The following is a 17020-nucleotide window of genomic DNA, read 5'->3' on the forward strand; positions in this document are numbered from 1 at the left end:
CTGCGGTGTGCTGTGCCCGTGCACAATATACTGCGGTGTGCTGTGCCCGTGCACAATATACTGCGGTGTGCTGTGCCCGTGCACAATATACTGCGGTGTGCTGTGCCCGTGCACAATATACTGCGGTGTGCTGTGCCCGTGCACAATATACTGCGGTGTGCTGTGCCCGTGCACAATATACTGCGGTGTGCTGTGCCCGTGCACAATATACTGCGGTGTGCTGTGCCCGTGCACAATATACTGCGGTGTGCTGTGCCCGTGCACAATATACTGCGGTGTGCTGTGCCCGTGCTCAATATACTGCGGTGTGCTGTGCCCGTGCACAATATACTGCGGTGTGCTGTGCCCGTGCACAATATACTGCAATAAGCTGCATACACAATATACTGTAGTGTGCTGTGCCTGTATACGCTGCAATGTGCTGTGCCTGTACACAATATACTGTAGTGTGCTGTGCCTGTATACGCTGCAATGTGCTGTGCCTGTACGCACTGCACTGCAATGTGCTGTGCCTGTACGCACTGCACTGCAATGTGCTGTGCCTGTACGCACTGCACTGCAATGTGCTGTGCCTGTACGCTCTGCAACGTGCTGTGTCTGGACGCACTGCAACGTGCTGTGTCTGGAGGCACTGCAACGTTACATTACAGTGTATTGCATACAGGCACAGCCTTATTACAATGTAGATAGGTACAGCATGCTACATTGTATATAGCTACTGGAAATACATGTATAACACGTTACATCATATTGTATACTGGGCGCAGCTCACTGCTGTGTATAGGGTGCAGTCCTTTATGGTGTATATGTTTACTGGGTCACACATATAGACAAATAGGTCTCTGGAAGACCTCCCCGAAGGGTGATATCAGCCATTATATTTCTGTAGAATAGATTGCATAGGGGCTGGTGGTGCATCTGCACTGTAGTGTACATGTGAGCAGTGCTGCCCTGTATGTACATTGCACAGATTTGGTACATGGAATCAGGTAGCTCTTTTTATTAGGGCCATCACCTTATAATGTGGATTGTCCCTACTATTGCCTCCCTATGCAGTCTGGGGGTTAAGAGCTGTGTATTGGTGTGTCTGAGCTTTCTCTGCCACATATATGCCAGGGTGCCCATGTGTCAGCTTCCTATAGCAGTGCAGGCTCATGTGTACTAGGATGTACAATGACAGGCAATGCATTGTAAAGAAACTCACTCTGCCTTCTGTAGTGGTTTTATGGCTGCTTCAACCCCTGACACAGATCCCCTAGCATAAAAGGCTGTTTATTGGTGAGTGGATCCATCTAAATGGAAATAAAGACAGTGACATTGATAACTAAGGTTTGGTGCTGCTAATGTGCGGCTTCTGCTATGTATTATATATGATGGTAGTGTTCCCAGGTCCTGTCACTGGACTGATGCAACATATGCCTCTGTGATTTTGTAGCTGTTGGCACTAGCATAGAGGTGGCCATACACTTCAGTTGTCAGATGATAACGTGTATAATGTCCTATGCCTTCCAGGATGAATAGTCATTGCCATGACATGTATGCTCCGCTGGTCCCCCATACATATTTATCAGGGAGTATGCCAGAACTGATCTATGGATGGGGCCTAAAGGCCCTATTCCACGGAACGATTATCGGCCGATAATCGTCCCGTGGAATAAAAGGCAACGATCAGCCGACATTGTTCATGTCAGCTGATTGTTGAAGTCGTTTGTCTTTTAAATATGTTGAAAAACAAACGACTGATACAGCAGCGATCTGCTGCCATCCCTCCATGGAATAGGAGCGGCGGCAGCAGACCGCCACTATCCTCTATGGGCTGCACGGACGATCGAGCGATCACCTGGGCGGCCCCTACCGCATTTACTTGCTCGCTGCCACTGTATGTAATAGCGGTGGCAGCAAGCGGGGATCGAGGAGCAAATGAGCGCAGACAGCACTCGTTTGCACCTCTCATTCGGCCAGTGGAATAGGGGCTTAACCCTTAGAGGACCCGGCCAATTTCAATATTTGCGTTTTCGTTTTTTCCTCCTTGTGCTTAAAAGGCCATAGCACTTGCATTTTTCCACCTAGAGACCTGCATGAGCCCTTATTATTTGCGCCACTAATTGTACTTTGCAATGACAGGCTAAATTTTTACATAAAGTGTACTGCGAAACCAGAAAAAAATGTTGTGAAATTGAAAAAAAAAACGCATTTCTTTTATTTGTTTTTTTTTTTTTCGTTTTTACGCCGTTTGCCCTGTGGGAGTAAAACCTCGCCCCTCTATTACGCGGCTCCATTGATTCTAATGGAGCCGTGTCATAGAGGGGAAGGAATTCCCTCCCACAGGGGGACCACGGCATCGGCTTTCCCATGACCGCGCCTTTCTACCCGTGGGTCATATTAAAGAGGATGTACCTGATGGTACATCCTCTTTTAAGCCTAGATAAATCTATAGACATTGTTCAGGGACCTGCTGAAGGTGCCAGCAACTCCCAGATGGCTCATCAGCATCATCACATTAGTGACAGGTCGTCTCTGGGCTGTTCCACATTCTTGTTCAGAATGCGTTTTTGTATGTGGGTGAACCCACACCCACATTTCTTACTCTACAGTTACGTCGTGTTGCCAATAATCTTGCAGTATTAGGCGTCTGTTGAGGAGGAAATAGGGCAGCGATGGCTTTGATGGCATTAGGAATGTGTTCTGAATGCAGGTGTGGAAACCCAGCCTTACAGGTAACAGGATAGTCATATTGTGCAACCAGGGGGCAAGGCCAACACTGGGGAAATATGGTTCATAATAAGACTGCATGGAGGTTGTGGCCACATTAGGATGGGATCTTGTCAGAATAAAGCAGGGAAACGTTTACCAATGGGTTAGTTTGAGAAATGTTTCCTTGCATTTTCCAGGGGATTCAACTGGTCTTAGTAAGATAAACTAAATACTGTGCAGAGTCCTTGTAATCTCTAAATGGGGGCCTGTCTCCCACTCTAGACGTGCCTAATGTGGTGAGATGTGGGTAGGCCGGCTGAGGGATGTTGGAATCCTCTGAATTATTCTCTTCTATTCTTTGGTGCCATCTTGATAATTATTTTCTTTTTTGGCATTCATTTTTTACTGGGCCTTGAGTCCATAGTATCTGCTACCAGAGACTCATTGGCCCATTGTACTCATTGTAGTAAGTATGGGCCATTGTGTCTGCTTTGCTGTGTGACAATCAGCGGAAGTCATGGGTTTCCATCCACTTAGGTCCCTTCGTGTAATAAAGAAGATGATCAGCTGCCGAACTGATCATTGGATGAGTTTTGTCTGTCAACATGTTTAAAAATAATTAGCCGCCAGCCGTGCACTGCTACATGTGTAGTAATGTGAGGCTGCTGTCTGACATGAGGGTGAAGAAAATAAAGACACCTGTCCATGTTCCCTCTGTTTACTCCTGCCTTGTTTCTGTGATTTCCTGCTTTCGCCGCAGCCGCCTCCGGCACTTCTGAACCTGTCTCTGAGGTGACAGGCCACTCAGCCAATCACTGGTTGTGGTGCCATCTTGTTTCAGACAGTGATTGGCTGGGATTCCCTCCAACAAATAGTTCCAGAGACAGCACTTCAAGTGAAGAAAATCGTGATTCTTTATTCACATGATCCTACTATGCGATGTTTCGGCTGTTGCTCAAGCGTCTAGCTGAGGAACAGCCGAAACGTTGCGTAGTACGATGTGAATAAAGAATCAAGATTTTCTTCACTTGGAGGGCTGTCTCTGGAACTATTTGTTGGATTGAATCTGGATTGTTGGATCCTTTCTGGTGAGGCGTGCACTTTTCTCTACGTTGTCTATTATACCTACTGGTGCTGTTCTAGTCTGTTGCTGGCAGAGATTCCTGTCACTTACAGAGGCAAGACCAGTTTTTGTTGCAGCTGCAGTGTCTGGGGAATGCCACAGACAAAGCCGAGGGAGCTATGGCAGGTAAGTACATCTTTATTTTATAATGCTTATGAGGCCCATGCAGCCCTTGCTGCACAATAATTGAGCTGTGTAATAGGTCCTGTAAGCAAGCGCCAATCTAGCAGATTATCCAGGATATCGGTCCGTGTAATACGGCCCTTAAAATCATTAAAGGGGTTATCCAGCGCTTCAAAAACATGGCCACTTCCCCCTACTGTTGTCTCCAGTTTGGGTGGGGTTATGAAACTCCGTTCCATTGAAGTAAATGGAGCTTAATTGCAAACTGCACCTGAACTGGAGACAACAGTAGGGTGAAAAGTGGCCATGTTTTTGTAGCGCTGGATAACCCCTTTAAAGGGAACCAATCGGCATCAAATAGATCTCATACACAGCTCTTCTATCATATCAGTGGTGTCTCCAGTGTTATGCGTTTTTTTAGTCTGGCGTGGGGGGGTGGGGGGCGCGGTAGGGCATACGAGAACTAGTCAACTGGGTGAAGACCATGGCTGTCAGTGCACTCTGCGGGAATGATTGACTGGCAGAGAGGCTACTTTATGAGAAGTAATTGAGTGTTTTACAACCATAAATCCATGTGACATGTTTGCCATTAAATAGTAATTTACTCTAGAAGAGAACTTGAAATAGAACATGAGGCTATCACATGAGGGTACAATGGTAGTTGATATGCCCCGTAGAACACACTCACCTGTAGAAATCACTCTGTGGCTATTTTCCCACTTAAGGAAAATATCGGAGAAGCAGGCCAATCATGTAACAGACTGCCTCTGATAATGGTGGTGATTGTTATTAGCGGCCATCTATGCTACGGCTTCCCTGATATTATGCAACGGGAATATGGCATGCTTCTTAAAGTGTCACTGTTATTTTCTAAATCTGCAGGGGATGTGAAAGCAGTTGTGCAATTTACATTCAATGTGTCTGTCAATGAAACGATTGCCTTCTCCTGTGTTTGGTCTTTTGTTGGGAAAAAAAAGACTAAAAAGCTGCCTTCAGGAGACTGAACCTGAATTTCAAGTATAGCTTTGTTTTAAAGCATAGTAACTAGAGATGAGCGAACCTCGAGCATGCTCAAGTCCATCCGAACCTGATCGTTCGGCATTTGATTAGCGGTGGCTGCTGAAGTTGGATAAAGCTCTAAGTTTGCCTGGAAAACATGGATACAGCCAATGACTATATCCATGATTTCCACATAGCCTTAGGGCTTTACCCAACTTCAGTAGCCACCGCTAATCAAATGCCGAATGATCGGGTTCGGATGGACTCAAGGTTTGCTCATCTCTAATAGTAACTAAAAAAAAATTGATGTAAATTGCAAACTTGCTTTATTTCACATCCCTTTTTGATTTAGAAAGTTATGACAGAGCCCATATAATGTTTTCCACATAAAAACCTACATCATTGTGCACACAAACATTCCTGCAACCACTTTTCTTAGTAGTTAGTATATGAGCACATATTAGCCGCACATTTATCACATTCCTTAGAAAAAGTGAAGACGTTTCCCAGATTATTATATACATCAGCTTCTTTGGATAATGACAAGAGCAATGTGACGGCCCACTCAGCCTGTCACTGCCTGAAGCAGGACATCGACGTGGAAAAGGCTGTAGTCACTAGTAGCTTGCAGTATTGGTGTGTTTACACAGAGATTTATCCGACGGATTTTTTTTAAGCCAAAGCCAGGAATGGACTATAAACAGGGAACAGGTTATAAATAGAGATGAGCGAACCTCGAGTTCATCTGAACCCGAACTTTGGGCAATTGATTAGCGGTGGCTGCTGAAGTTGGATAAAGCCCTAAGGCTATGTGGAAAACATGGATATAGTCATTGGCTGTATCCATGTTTCCCAGACAACCTTAGAGCTTTATCCAACTTTAGCAGCCCCAGCTAATCAAATGCCAAACGTTCAGGTTTGGATGAACTCGAGCATGCTCGAGGTTCGCTCATCTCTAGTCATTAAGCAAAGACTAAGATTTCTCTTATTTTGAAATCCATTCCTGGCTTTGGCTTCAAAAATCTGTCAGATAAATCTCTCTGTACCATTTGTCCGCTTCATTAAACTTAATTGGCTTACCACATTATACTTCCCCATTTAATTATTTTGTTTTCTTACATCCAAGGAAAAGAAGATTGTCTCTCTAGTGCCAAAGGATTGACTTATTTAAAATCTATATTTTATTGGAAGATTTGTGGCAACATTGATACAAATAAACCACGGCAAATGTCTTTTTCTATAACACTCTATAACAGCCCATAGTAGAACCTAAATCATTTTTCTTTGGACTTATTACCTTGGGATCTAACTTAGCGTCTAGTCATCTGCAGATACACTATGAGCTTCGAGTCTAACCTATGATGGGGAGACGACAATTATATTTTCTTTTTAGTTTCATGTAATTTTCCGGTATGCTGACATTCTGGTGTAAGGTGTGGTGTGAACCCAGCTGTATTCAGTATTTAATAATAGCCAAGTTGAAAAAACAGGGTAGACTGCTTGAGAGATGGGGATTCCAAATCTGTAATTTTCATCAGCACCTTCCTGCTGTAAGCCAGTAAACACAGAAGTCTTAGTAGCCTTCTGTTTTAGGGTAAATTCTCATGGGCGGAACCGCTGCGAGTTTCCCGCAATGACAAAACCAAACGTTACAAACACGCTGGGAGTTGTTTGCCATTGACTTACAGGACAAACAGTCTCGCAGCGTTTTAATCTGCGGATTTATCGCAATCGTTAAACTTGCGGCAGATCCGCCCCTGTGAATTTACCCTTATATCGTCAAGCTTAGCAGACCTCTGTGCATCAGCATCCAGTTTGGGTGTTGAGGAAGGTAATTATGCCTCCTTTTTTTTTTTTTTTTGTACAAGACTGAACATATTAAAAACAAATTACAACTCTAAGTACCATACTTTCTTTACCCCTATATGCGATTTACAGAATGCCATAGGTGGTGGAAGGGGAAATGGAGATGAGTCTGCTACATCTCCCATTAGTTTTGATAAATCTCTGAATTTGTCTGTCAGCACCTAACAGGATGTATCGGGTGAGATCTACACTTGTGTTTGGAGCCTCTGTTACAGGCTCCATTCTGCACCACAGAATGGAGCCAGATACTGCAAAAAAGACTGAACTCGCAACAGAGCTCCCTGAATGGAGCTCCAACACATGTGAACATAGCCTTATCATGTGACACCTAATAGCTTACAGCATTTGAAGGCTCTGGCAGGTCTTTGTGTGTATGTATATACTTATATTATATGATATAGTGTGGTTTTCTGAGGCTGTAAATATCTAAACAATGCTTTTCAATGCCACTCTGAAATGTCATGTGAGATGTGACCAGAGCCCTTTAGTGCCCTGGCCACGCCTCTGTAACACTTTAGCACAGCAGTAAAAAGCATGCGTTAAAACAGTCAGTATTTTGTTTTATGTCTGAAACAGGTATTTGTCGTCCCCCCCCTTCTCCTCCAGCATTATCCTTCTGCATCCACTTTCTTTTTATTTAGTTTCATTCATTAGTGCCTTTAGTGACCACATTTATGGCTTATGCATATTAAGTATTACAGATTTGTAGACCCCAGTAAATAACTGGTAAAGTTTGGCATCGGTAGCAGATTTCCAGTTGTATCAGCCTCCTAAGGATCAGATTCCACACAGCCCATGGCTTGTAATGGAGGAGACCTAGGCCTTCATGGAAGCTGTTAACACAATACAGTATCACAGATGTGTTTGCTCAGTGTACCTATATATGTAGTTTTGTTTTTAAGATGCACTGAAAGTATAAGGCAGATTGTAAGTGTTCACAGCCTGTAAACCTGTTGAAAAGTTAGAAAATAATTTACAACATTTAGTGTAATTCTGCCGCAGTAGGTCTCCTGCTCTGACATTAGGTCAGTGTATCAGATAGAGCTGAGTTTCCAAGGCACTAATGACTTTTTTTTAGTTGAATCATGCTTCATTTTATTTGCTATGCATCACCTTTTTAGTTTCTGGCATTGTTTTATATTTTTTTTTTTTTTTTTTTTTTTTTATTGCCATTCTCTAATTTTTCCTTTCCCCCTGGATGTTTGGTGATTCTCTAGAACCAACGAAACGTATGCTTTCCTTCCAAGGGTTAGCGGAGTTGGCTCATCGGGAATATCAGGCAGGGGACTTTGAAGCCGCTGAGAGACATTGCATGCAGCTTTGGAGACAAGAGCCTGATAACACTGGTGTTTTACTACTTCTCTCTTCCATACACTTTCAGTGTCGCAGACTAGACAGGTCAGTATTTTATTCTTTGTTCTGTATACATGGTTTACCATACAATCTGTGTCGCTGAAATTGCACAGTCCGTGGTCTTATTATATCATAATTATAGTATTTATACTATATAATTTTTCTGTGTTGGTTCCACTCCTTGTTTTGGCTAAAATACTGACCAAAGCACTGTGTGAACTCAGTTTATGTTTTCTGTTAGTAGACCCCTGGCAAATTACAATCATCGCCTTTTTAATGTGAAATATTTAGTAAAAATGCATAAAAATTAATGTTTAAAAGTAAAGATTAAGAATATGTAAAGTAGATACATACTCAACAACACCAAACAGGTTCTGAAACATTGTACCTCTCTGGGCATTTGTTTAAAAGGTAAAAATGTTTATATATCATAGATATCAAAATTATTTTCGTTCAGGTCGTAGTGTTCAGACTGCAACTAATCAGGAAAACATTTTATGTGCCAGTGTCCTAATATCACAGCATTTCCTCTACTGCCAGGATATTTCAGATAAAAAAAACACTCTTAGGGTGCCTTCACACCTACCGATTTGGCAGATCACTGTCAGTACATACACGCAGCGGTCTGAACGACCGCTGCGTGTATGTAAATCTGCCAGCCGCTTAACCCCTTCTGATGCTGGCCGCCTCCCGCTCCGCTCTGTATACATACCTCCTCGCTCCACGGGGTCCCGGCGTCCTGCTCTCGCGCCCGGCCAATCAGTGTGTTTCCCTGCCGCAGCCACTGATTGGCCGGGCGGGAGAGCAGGACGCCGGGACCCCGTGGAGCGAGGAGGTATGTATACAGAGCGGAGCGGGAGGCGGCCTGCATCAGAAGGGGTTAAGCGGCCGGCAGATTTACATACACGCAGCGGTTGTTCAGACCGCTGCATGTATGTACTGACAATGATCTGCCAGGACCTAGCCGTCTCGCAGCGTTATTAACGCTGCGAATCGGTAGGTGTGAAGGCACCCTTAAGTTGACATTTAGAACTAAACTGGGCTGCAGAATTACCTTAGATTCCTTCTGCTAACAGTGAGTCAAAAAGAAATAGAATCTGTAATAAATGGTAGACACAGTTATTTTTAATTGCAGCTTCTGTTTAATTTTGCTGTAAGCTTTTGCTTGTCTTTTACAGGTCAGCACATTTTAGTACACTGGCAATTAAGCAGAATCCACTACTTGCAGAAGCCTATTCCAACCTGGGAAATGTCTATAAAGAAAGAGGACAGCTGCAGGAGGCCATTGAGCACTATCGGCATGCGCTACGGCTGAAACCGGACTTCATTGATGGATATATCAATCTTGCTGCGGCTCTTGTGGCAGCTGGCGACATGGAGGGTGCAGTCCAGGCCTATGTGTCAGCCCTTCAGTACAATCCTGTAAGTTATTCAGTAATTATCCTTTCATAGGGTTCAATATGGGGCTGTGCAAAGAAGTAAGCGAGTGTTGATCAGCAAAATTGGTGTTCGTTTGCTGTGCTTACAGAAGCCATGATTAATTATGCAGTTGGGCCGCATCCAGCCATTTAAATATTTGTCGACTGCACGTCCTCTGTTTGGCACATCACAGGCTCACTGACTGCCGCTTAACTCCAGTTCCTTGTTCCGGTGTCATCCTAGTGGGAAGAGTCTGCTCAGCCAGTCAGTGACTGCAGTGGTGCCCGGCCTGTCACTGACTGTCTGAGCGGGTATTCCTAAGGGCCCTATTCCACGGGAAGATTATCGTTCAGATTATCGTTAAATTGTTTGAATCTAAACAATAATCGTTCATTTGAATAGCAGTTAACGATTAACGACCGAACGAGAAATCGTTGATCGTTTAATAAGACCAGGACCTATTTTTATCCATGCTCGTTCGCATTGAATAAGATGTCGTTCGCAGTAGTGACGAACGTAATAGCGACGACAAGATGACCGCAAGAACGATCATAAGTAATGATTATCGTTCCATGTAAATGGGTGAACGATTTCAGGTCCTTCGTAATAGCGGTCGTTTGGATCGTTTATCGTTAACGATAATCGTCTCGTGGAATAGGGCCCTTAGTCTGGGTTGTGACGTTGCAGGAGATCCAGGTTTAATCAACAAAGAAAAAAATCCCCAACACAATAAAAAATCCCAACGCACAATTCAATATATACAAACAAAAGGGAAGCACTTATAGGGAAAATATGAATATTCTTTATTGTTTTAAAAAAAAAAAAAAAAAGTATAAAAAAAACACACAAGCACACCAACACTTTGAAGTGCTGCGGTAATTCGCTATATATTCCAAGACACCTTTGGTCACTGGTGTGTACCGCTCTGCACCTCTACAGTAGTCAGACTAGTAGACTAGTTTCACGTCTTCTAGATCATTGTTTGTTTCACATGACTTTTTGTTCTTCCCTATATATTCATTTATTTATGTATTTATATATTTTTTTTTTTCCTGATAGGATTTGTACTGTGTGCGCAGTGACCTGGGTAATCTGCTTAAAGCCCTAGGTCGCTTAGAGGAAGCTAAGGTACGTTTCTGGTTTCCTGACATTAACTTTTTTTTATTGCAGCATCAGTGCACTGAATCATCAGTTCTCCACAGTTTAGCTTTATACAGTGTTTACTGCGGTGTCCTAATAGAATGAGGCTGTAAATTAAGAAGCGTAGCGCCTCCAAATATTGAGGAGCTGTCCATCTTTGGTAAACCTATGTGAAGGTTTCCAATTCACCAAGGTACTCCTTAATTCTTACCATAACTTAAATTGTCAGCCATTTACAATTGGTCTTGGTCCACTAGGTCATCTCAGCTGATGAACTTAGAGGCACTACAAAGCCCACAACCAAAGAGCCCACCTTTTTTTTTTTTTTTTTTTCTTTTTTAAACTCTTCTGTTCCCGCAGTACATGTTTCTTCTTTATGGAAGAAAGGCTGTTAGGAAAGAAAATAAATCTGATTCAGAATACTTAACCATCGTAAAGAATAATGTGCTTAAGAAGGATTGAGGCTGGTTTGTATTAAGAAAATGGACTGATGGAAAGAAAACAATTGTTTATGAAGGTGGCTTCTAGCAGTTAAAGTTCAAAGAAAACAATTTATATTGGAAATGACTTTTTAATACATTTTACAGCTTTGCACTTGGTTGTGAACTGTAATTCTGGATTTCTTGTTACAAGCCACCTTGTGCGTCGTGCGCCGCTAGGGAAAGGAGTTGGGAGAAATGCGAGGCCAAGTGTGAATATCCTCGGTTACTCCAAATTCCACGCGCATGCAATCGCATGGAGTGTTAATGCAAAGTAGCTGTCCATTTGTCATGAGACCTTTTAGTTAGTGAGACTGAAATATATTACTGGTGGGTTCTCGAATACTGGTCTAAAAGTATCTGTAAGCTATGGGCTAGTAATGTGTACACTTGAATTTTTCGAAGTTTTGGGGTTCTCAACCTATCAAATGGACAGCTAACACATTGCACTTCACAGCTGCTTTAGCGTCACTCGCAATAGGAGCAAACCGCGCCTGCATAGGATGCTGATTTCTTTATTTCAGAGTTCTGGAGGCACCTAGTATGAGAGACTTTTCTGTGGCAAAGAATTAAGGAAACAAATATGACTTTCTTTGTAATCAGTGCATTTCCAATATCAAGCCAGCTGTTTCCTCGTACTAAAACCAAAATTTATGAGCAGACTTTGAGAGCCTTTCTTCCAGTCATGCACTTTGCCCACCACCCCTGAACTTCCTGCATGATAAACATGAAAGCAAGCTATGTCCTTGTCTAAATCATAGAGCATATCCAAAAGCATTTCACTTGCTTTGTTGAGATCTTTTACTAATGATATTGTTTTATTTTCTCTCTTGTTTTTGGTTTTTATCACTGATATTGTATTTAGAAGGTTTCAGGTGGGTGAAAACTGCTATTCCATGCGTAAGGTGCCTCGCTGAAGGGAGCTCGAGGCCTGGATCTAGGCAGACATGCACCTCCTCCTCTTCCAGCAAGGAACGCACCGAAAAGTCACATGAGAAATATGGTAACGGGTTTGTAAATGCCACAACAAAACCATTTGCTCCATGCCTGAATCCTTCTGTCTTGTGGCTTCAAAAATGGCTTGAAATGTTTTATTTACAAGCAATTAAAGTACAAAATTATATACCAACGGCCACAATTCTTTAAAGGAAAATATACTATATAAGAGAAATTGGAGCTAGTTTAGATGTAAGCTTCTAACTCTTCCAGATGTTCATTATTTTTTTTCCTTTTTATTTCTTCTTTGTTTGGACTGAATCGTTCTGCTCCTCATCATACGCTGTGAGCCTGCAGTGACGCAAAGGCTGCGCTGCGAATTGCGCCTTGCGTGGGGAGGAATCCAAGTGAACAGCCAATTTGATGGTTAGCCCGTAGTGTGTTAAATATTGGGTCCATGGTTATGGGAGGAAGGGCTTGGGATATTCATTTCCCTGTTTTTGTCCTATACATTGGGTCAATGAATCAGGTTGGCTGTTTACCTTTGCCAGAGCGTCGACGATTTGCGCCAATAGCGTAGTATTGCTCTTTAGCATGGAAGCGCTTGCGATTTTTGCGCCTGCATTACAGGGACCCAGACCTGCTTGCAAGCCTAACATTTCTGGTTTCTGTGCCATCTTTTGCATTCCAGATTTCACTCATAACTATTTGTGAACTAAGTAATAATGTCCTCTAGTTAGATTACAATAAGAATACATTGTACTTATTCTCTTATGTGATTTATGTAAATCAGTTAGTAAAACGTAATTAACTCTATAATGGCTTAACTTAGTAATGGTGGCTTGCGTTTGGGTGTGGGTTTTGCGCTGGCGTAGGATTCATCGACTTGCGCACTGTCTCTAGCGCTGGCGAGCCTATGCTGCAGGTTCACTTTTTGCTGTTTGGAGAATGTATTCTAACATTTATTTTTTTCTTTTCTCCAAATCCCATCCTTCTCTTCCCCACCTGTGCTTACACCCTTCAAGGCTTGTTACCTAAAAGCAATTGAGACACAGCCAAACTTTGCCGTTGCATGGAGTAATCTTGGGTGTGTATTTAATGCACAAGGAGAGATTTGGCTTGCAATTCATCATTTTGAGAAGGTAAGTGTCATCTTATATTTAAAGTCTGTACAATGCAGCACATGTTCTGCCATTTAGGTGTTCTCCGCTTTTTGCTCTTTTTTTATTGTGCATCAGTTAATTCAGTTTGGTAACTTGAGGACTTACTATTGCTAAAATACAAGTGTTCTTGCCCTTCTTCTTTGCTTAGTATACGGTAAAACCTCTGTGTGAAGACCATCCACATTTGCACAGAAAAGTGATGGTCATAGGGGTGTTTAATCTATGTAAATTCATCATTTTGGGGGGAAAGGAGGTTCTTGTCTGTGGCCAGAAGCTAGATCTTTCCATTACAAAACAAGAGCATATGATCTTTGTATGAGACCTTAAAGTGTAGAGGCGAAGGCTAGAAGGAGACTTAGAAGCCTCGCATGGCGCACTTAGCCCCCCACAAAGCACTGGGGGCAATGGTGATGGATAGGTAACATGCTCACCTGGTGCGAAAGTGCTACAAGCATGGCACCACTGGGTGCTTATAGTAGGTGCCGTCCGCTGCCCTCCCAACTCTGCGGTCCTCCTGAACAGGTAGACTAGGTTTGGGTCTGCTAGTGCTGGTACAGCAGTGTTGTAGTACTGGTGCAGTACAAACTATGCGAGTAGTAGTAATATCCATGTTTATTTAGGACAGCGCGTTTCTAGGCATTACCCGTTTATCAAGTTCAAGATGCACTAGATAAATAAGTAATGCCTAGGAACACGTCCTGACTTTGTACTGCACCAGTACTACAAAACTGCTGTACCAGCGCCTGCAGACCTGAACCTGTTCTACCTGTGGACCTCCACTCGTGCATTTGTTCTCTAAAGTCAGGAGGACAATTAGACTTCATTTAGATTTATCATCCTTTGACATAGTCACATTTTAGTAGTTGTGTAGTCATCACAAGTACTTCAGAAATCATAAGAGCAAACTCAATGACCTCTGTGCTACCAGCTATTTTCTGCATATTAATAGTACATTTTTTATTTATGATGTTTTAAGAATATCAGAAGTCCCAGTTTTCTATGAGATTGAGATTTTTGTACACAAATATTTGAGCCGAATTATTTGATGTCTAATCTTTTATTTGGTTTCCAGGCAGTAACTCTCGATCCTAATTTTCTGGACGCCTACATTAATTTGGGAAATGTCCTTAAAGAGGCTCGTATATTTGACAGGTACATTTTTTTTTCTCCTAGAAAGTTATGAGTGACATTTTTACTGTGGAACGCACTTGCTATGTGATTTGTCATACCTGTATACCGATACCTGTATACCTGTCTGAATAAATTTGCACTTCAACACTGAGTTGCAGCTGCTTTGCTGGATGTTTATTTATGGTGCTAGGAAGACTCACCCACCCACATGCAAACGGGATGCCCGTCTGTAGCCCCCACAGTGTGGAGAGACAGTGCAAAGTATTTCTATCTTTGCTCTTTTGAGTCTTCAGTGACTCCATACAAAACAAATGGATCGGTGGTGTGCATGAGTGGCCTGCAGCTCCAGGTGGGATTACTTCTCATGGGGGGGATCCAGTGGTTGGACCCCCTGCAGTCTTAGGTATGCTCTGTCCTGTGGATAGGGTGTAACTACTCCGGATGAATATACCCCTTTAACCCCCTTTTTTTTTTTTTTTTTTTTTTTTTTTTTTCCCCTATAGGAGGCCATTAGTTTTTGTTATGAGGCATCTAGCTTGGGTTTCTGTTGGGGGAATGTTGTTGCAACACCGCATTAAAGATCAGCTGACTTTATTTTGACTTGTCATGCATATTTGACACCTATATATAGACTTATAGATAGTCCACCTTCACATCATATGCAAAGTAACAATTACTTTTATGTGAATTGAGTCTAGAGGCTGAAGCTGTAATGTGTCAGATTCTGTGTTGGGTGCAGTCAAATGAAGGAACAATCAACTCTAAAATCCAGTATTTTAAGAGGGCTTAACAAATATTACAATATGAGCTAAAATTTAGGATGACTGTGGTGTAAGTGACTGGAAGAAAATGCGTCAGAATGTTTAATTGGATTTATGATTGCAAAGCAGTATTTGGTGACACACTCTTTGTCCTAGTCATAATATGATCTCCTCCTTTTTGGATTTGCACAGTTCACAGGGGACTAAACCAAAAATGTAAGAGAAGAATGGACTTTCCTTTTGTGTAAATGAATGTTTTGTTATCTTGTCTTGTAGAGCTGTGGCAGCATATTTACGAGCTCTTAGCCTCAGCCCGAATCATGCTGTGGTTCATGGAAATTTGGCTTGTGTCTACTATGAACAAGGGCTTATTGATCTTGCCATCGACACATACCGAAGAGCTATAGAACTTCAACCGCACTTCCCTGATGCCTATTGTAATCTTGCCAATGCTCTCAAGGAAAAAGGCAGTGTAAGTAGAAACTCTGACTGTTATATGGTGTTTCTTATTAATCTGATTGCCCCGCAAAGCATGTAAAGGAGTATAGATGTGCTGTGTTTTTAGTAAAATACCTTACATTCCTGCCATACAACAGTGCACACACTTTCCCACAATCCTCTTTGCTTACAAATGCAGTAAAGAATAACTGCCAGTCCTAATGGGACAGATCAGGAGACTGCAGCTGAACTGAGCATGGGTGACCCAATTTAGTGTATACCCAATGGGGGCTGTAACCAAGGGCAACAGGTTAACAATATAGACACTGGGATTAATAAATCCATCCATGCACAAAACATATTGACTTGCAGGTGACATTACAGGATGAACCCAAAATGCACTTTAACCTTTAGAGATTAACTTAAAGGGAATCCGTCAGTACCCGGGCCATATCTGAGGTGCTGACAGTGTGCTGTAGTTGACAGTCCCCTAGTGAGCATGGTACCTTTTTGGTAATTTGTCCTTGCAGTGGATTTTGCATGGACTCCTACTGTAACGAAGTGTCAATGAGGAGTTGTGCCTCAGCATTTATGCCACATTCTGGCACACCTCACCACTCCTTCCCCCTCCTTTTCTTCGTAAATCAATGCTGCCCTGCCTCCTAATTCAGCTGTCAGCCAATGTCTGATTGCAGATCAGTTTATATCTATAAAAAAACCACTGTGGTGGAGCTGTGGTCTAGTAGAAAATCTTCTGTTTTTTCCCCTTCCTTTTTTCCCCTCAGAACTGCCCTACTCAGGGGCGTAGCTAGTAGTGATGCACCGAAATATCGAAACTACTATCGATATTTCGGGCATAAAAAAGGTTCGGTACCAGGATTTCCTGGTATCGAAACTTTATGTTAAACTGCCTAATAACGCAGCTTAACATAAAGTATGGTGCAGAGAACACGGCCGGCGGCTACCTGAGCGCCAGCCATGTTCTCTGTGCCGCCCCCGGTGTCCCCTCCTCCGCCCGCGCGCTCTCCGCTCCCGGCGGCGCCAAATTTACTTAGCCGGCACATAGCGATCGCTAGTGCCGGCTATTTAACAGGGTAGATGCCGCTGTCACACCTGACAGCGGCATTAACACCTCCTGAGCCGCTCCATATGCAGCAGGAGTCTGCTGCATATGGAGCGGCCCCCACTGCTAATGACTGCGGCCCGCGACCTCGCGGGCGGCAGTCATTTAACTATTCCCCCCCCCCCCCCAGCCCACTCAGGACCCACTGTTGCAGCCGGGTCCCCCGCACCACCCCCAGGACCTGCCGGTGCAATGCGGTCCCTTGCACCCTCCGGTGTCCACAATCCTGCCCCCCCTTCCCTCGGGGTCCTCCGGTACAGTGGCACAGCAAC

The 17020-nt window shown here is 43.1% G+C and overlaps 1 protein-coding gene across 3 annotated transcripts in view; it reads left to right on the forward strand.

Annotated features, from left to right (window-relative positions):
• Positions 1 to 17020, forward strand: part of OGT (O-linked N-acetylglucosamine (GlcNAc) transferase) — a 31426-nt gene that overhangs the window by 2133 nt on the left and 12273 nt on the right. The window contains exons 2-7 of one of the 3 annotated variants that reach the window (XM_069986191.1): positions 8023 to 8203; positions 9337 to 9580; positions 10637 to 10705; positions 13158 to 13274; positions 14368 to 14447; positions 15464 to 15659. In XM_069986191.1, coding sequence (XP_069842292.1) covers positions 8023 to 8203; positions 9337 to 9580; positions 10637 to 10705; positions 13158 to 13274; positions 14368 to 14447; positions 15464 to 15659 — 887 coding nt within the window. Of the gene's footprint in view, positions 1 to 8022; positions 8204 to 9336; positions 9581 to 10636; positions 10706 to 10833; positions 12200 to 13157; positions 13275 to 14367; positions 14448 to 15463; positions 15660 to 17020 lie in introns of those variants that run through there. The other 2 variants (XM_069986192.1, XM_069986193.1) reach the window with 2 other exon arrangements.

The sequence above is a fragment of the Dendropsophus ebraccatus genome, chromosome 10 (genome assembly GCF_027789765.1).
Source record: "Dendropsophus ebraccatus isolate aDenEbr1 chromosome 10, aDenEbr1.pat, whole genome shotgun sequence".
Taxonomy (NCBI): Eukaryota; Metazoa; Chordata; class Amphibia; order Anura; family Hylidae; genus Dendropsophus; species Dendropsophus ebraccatus.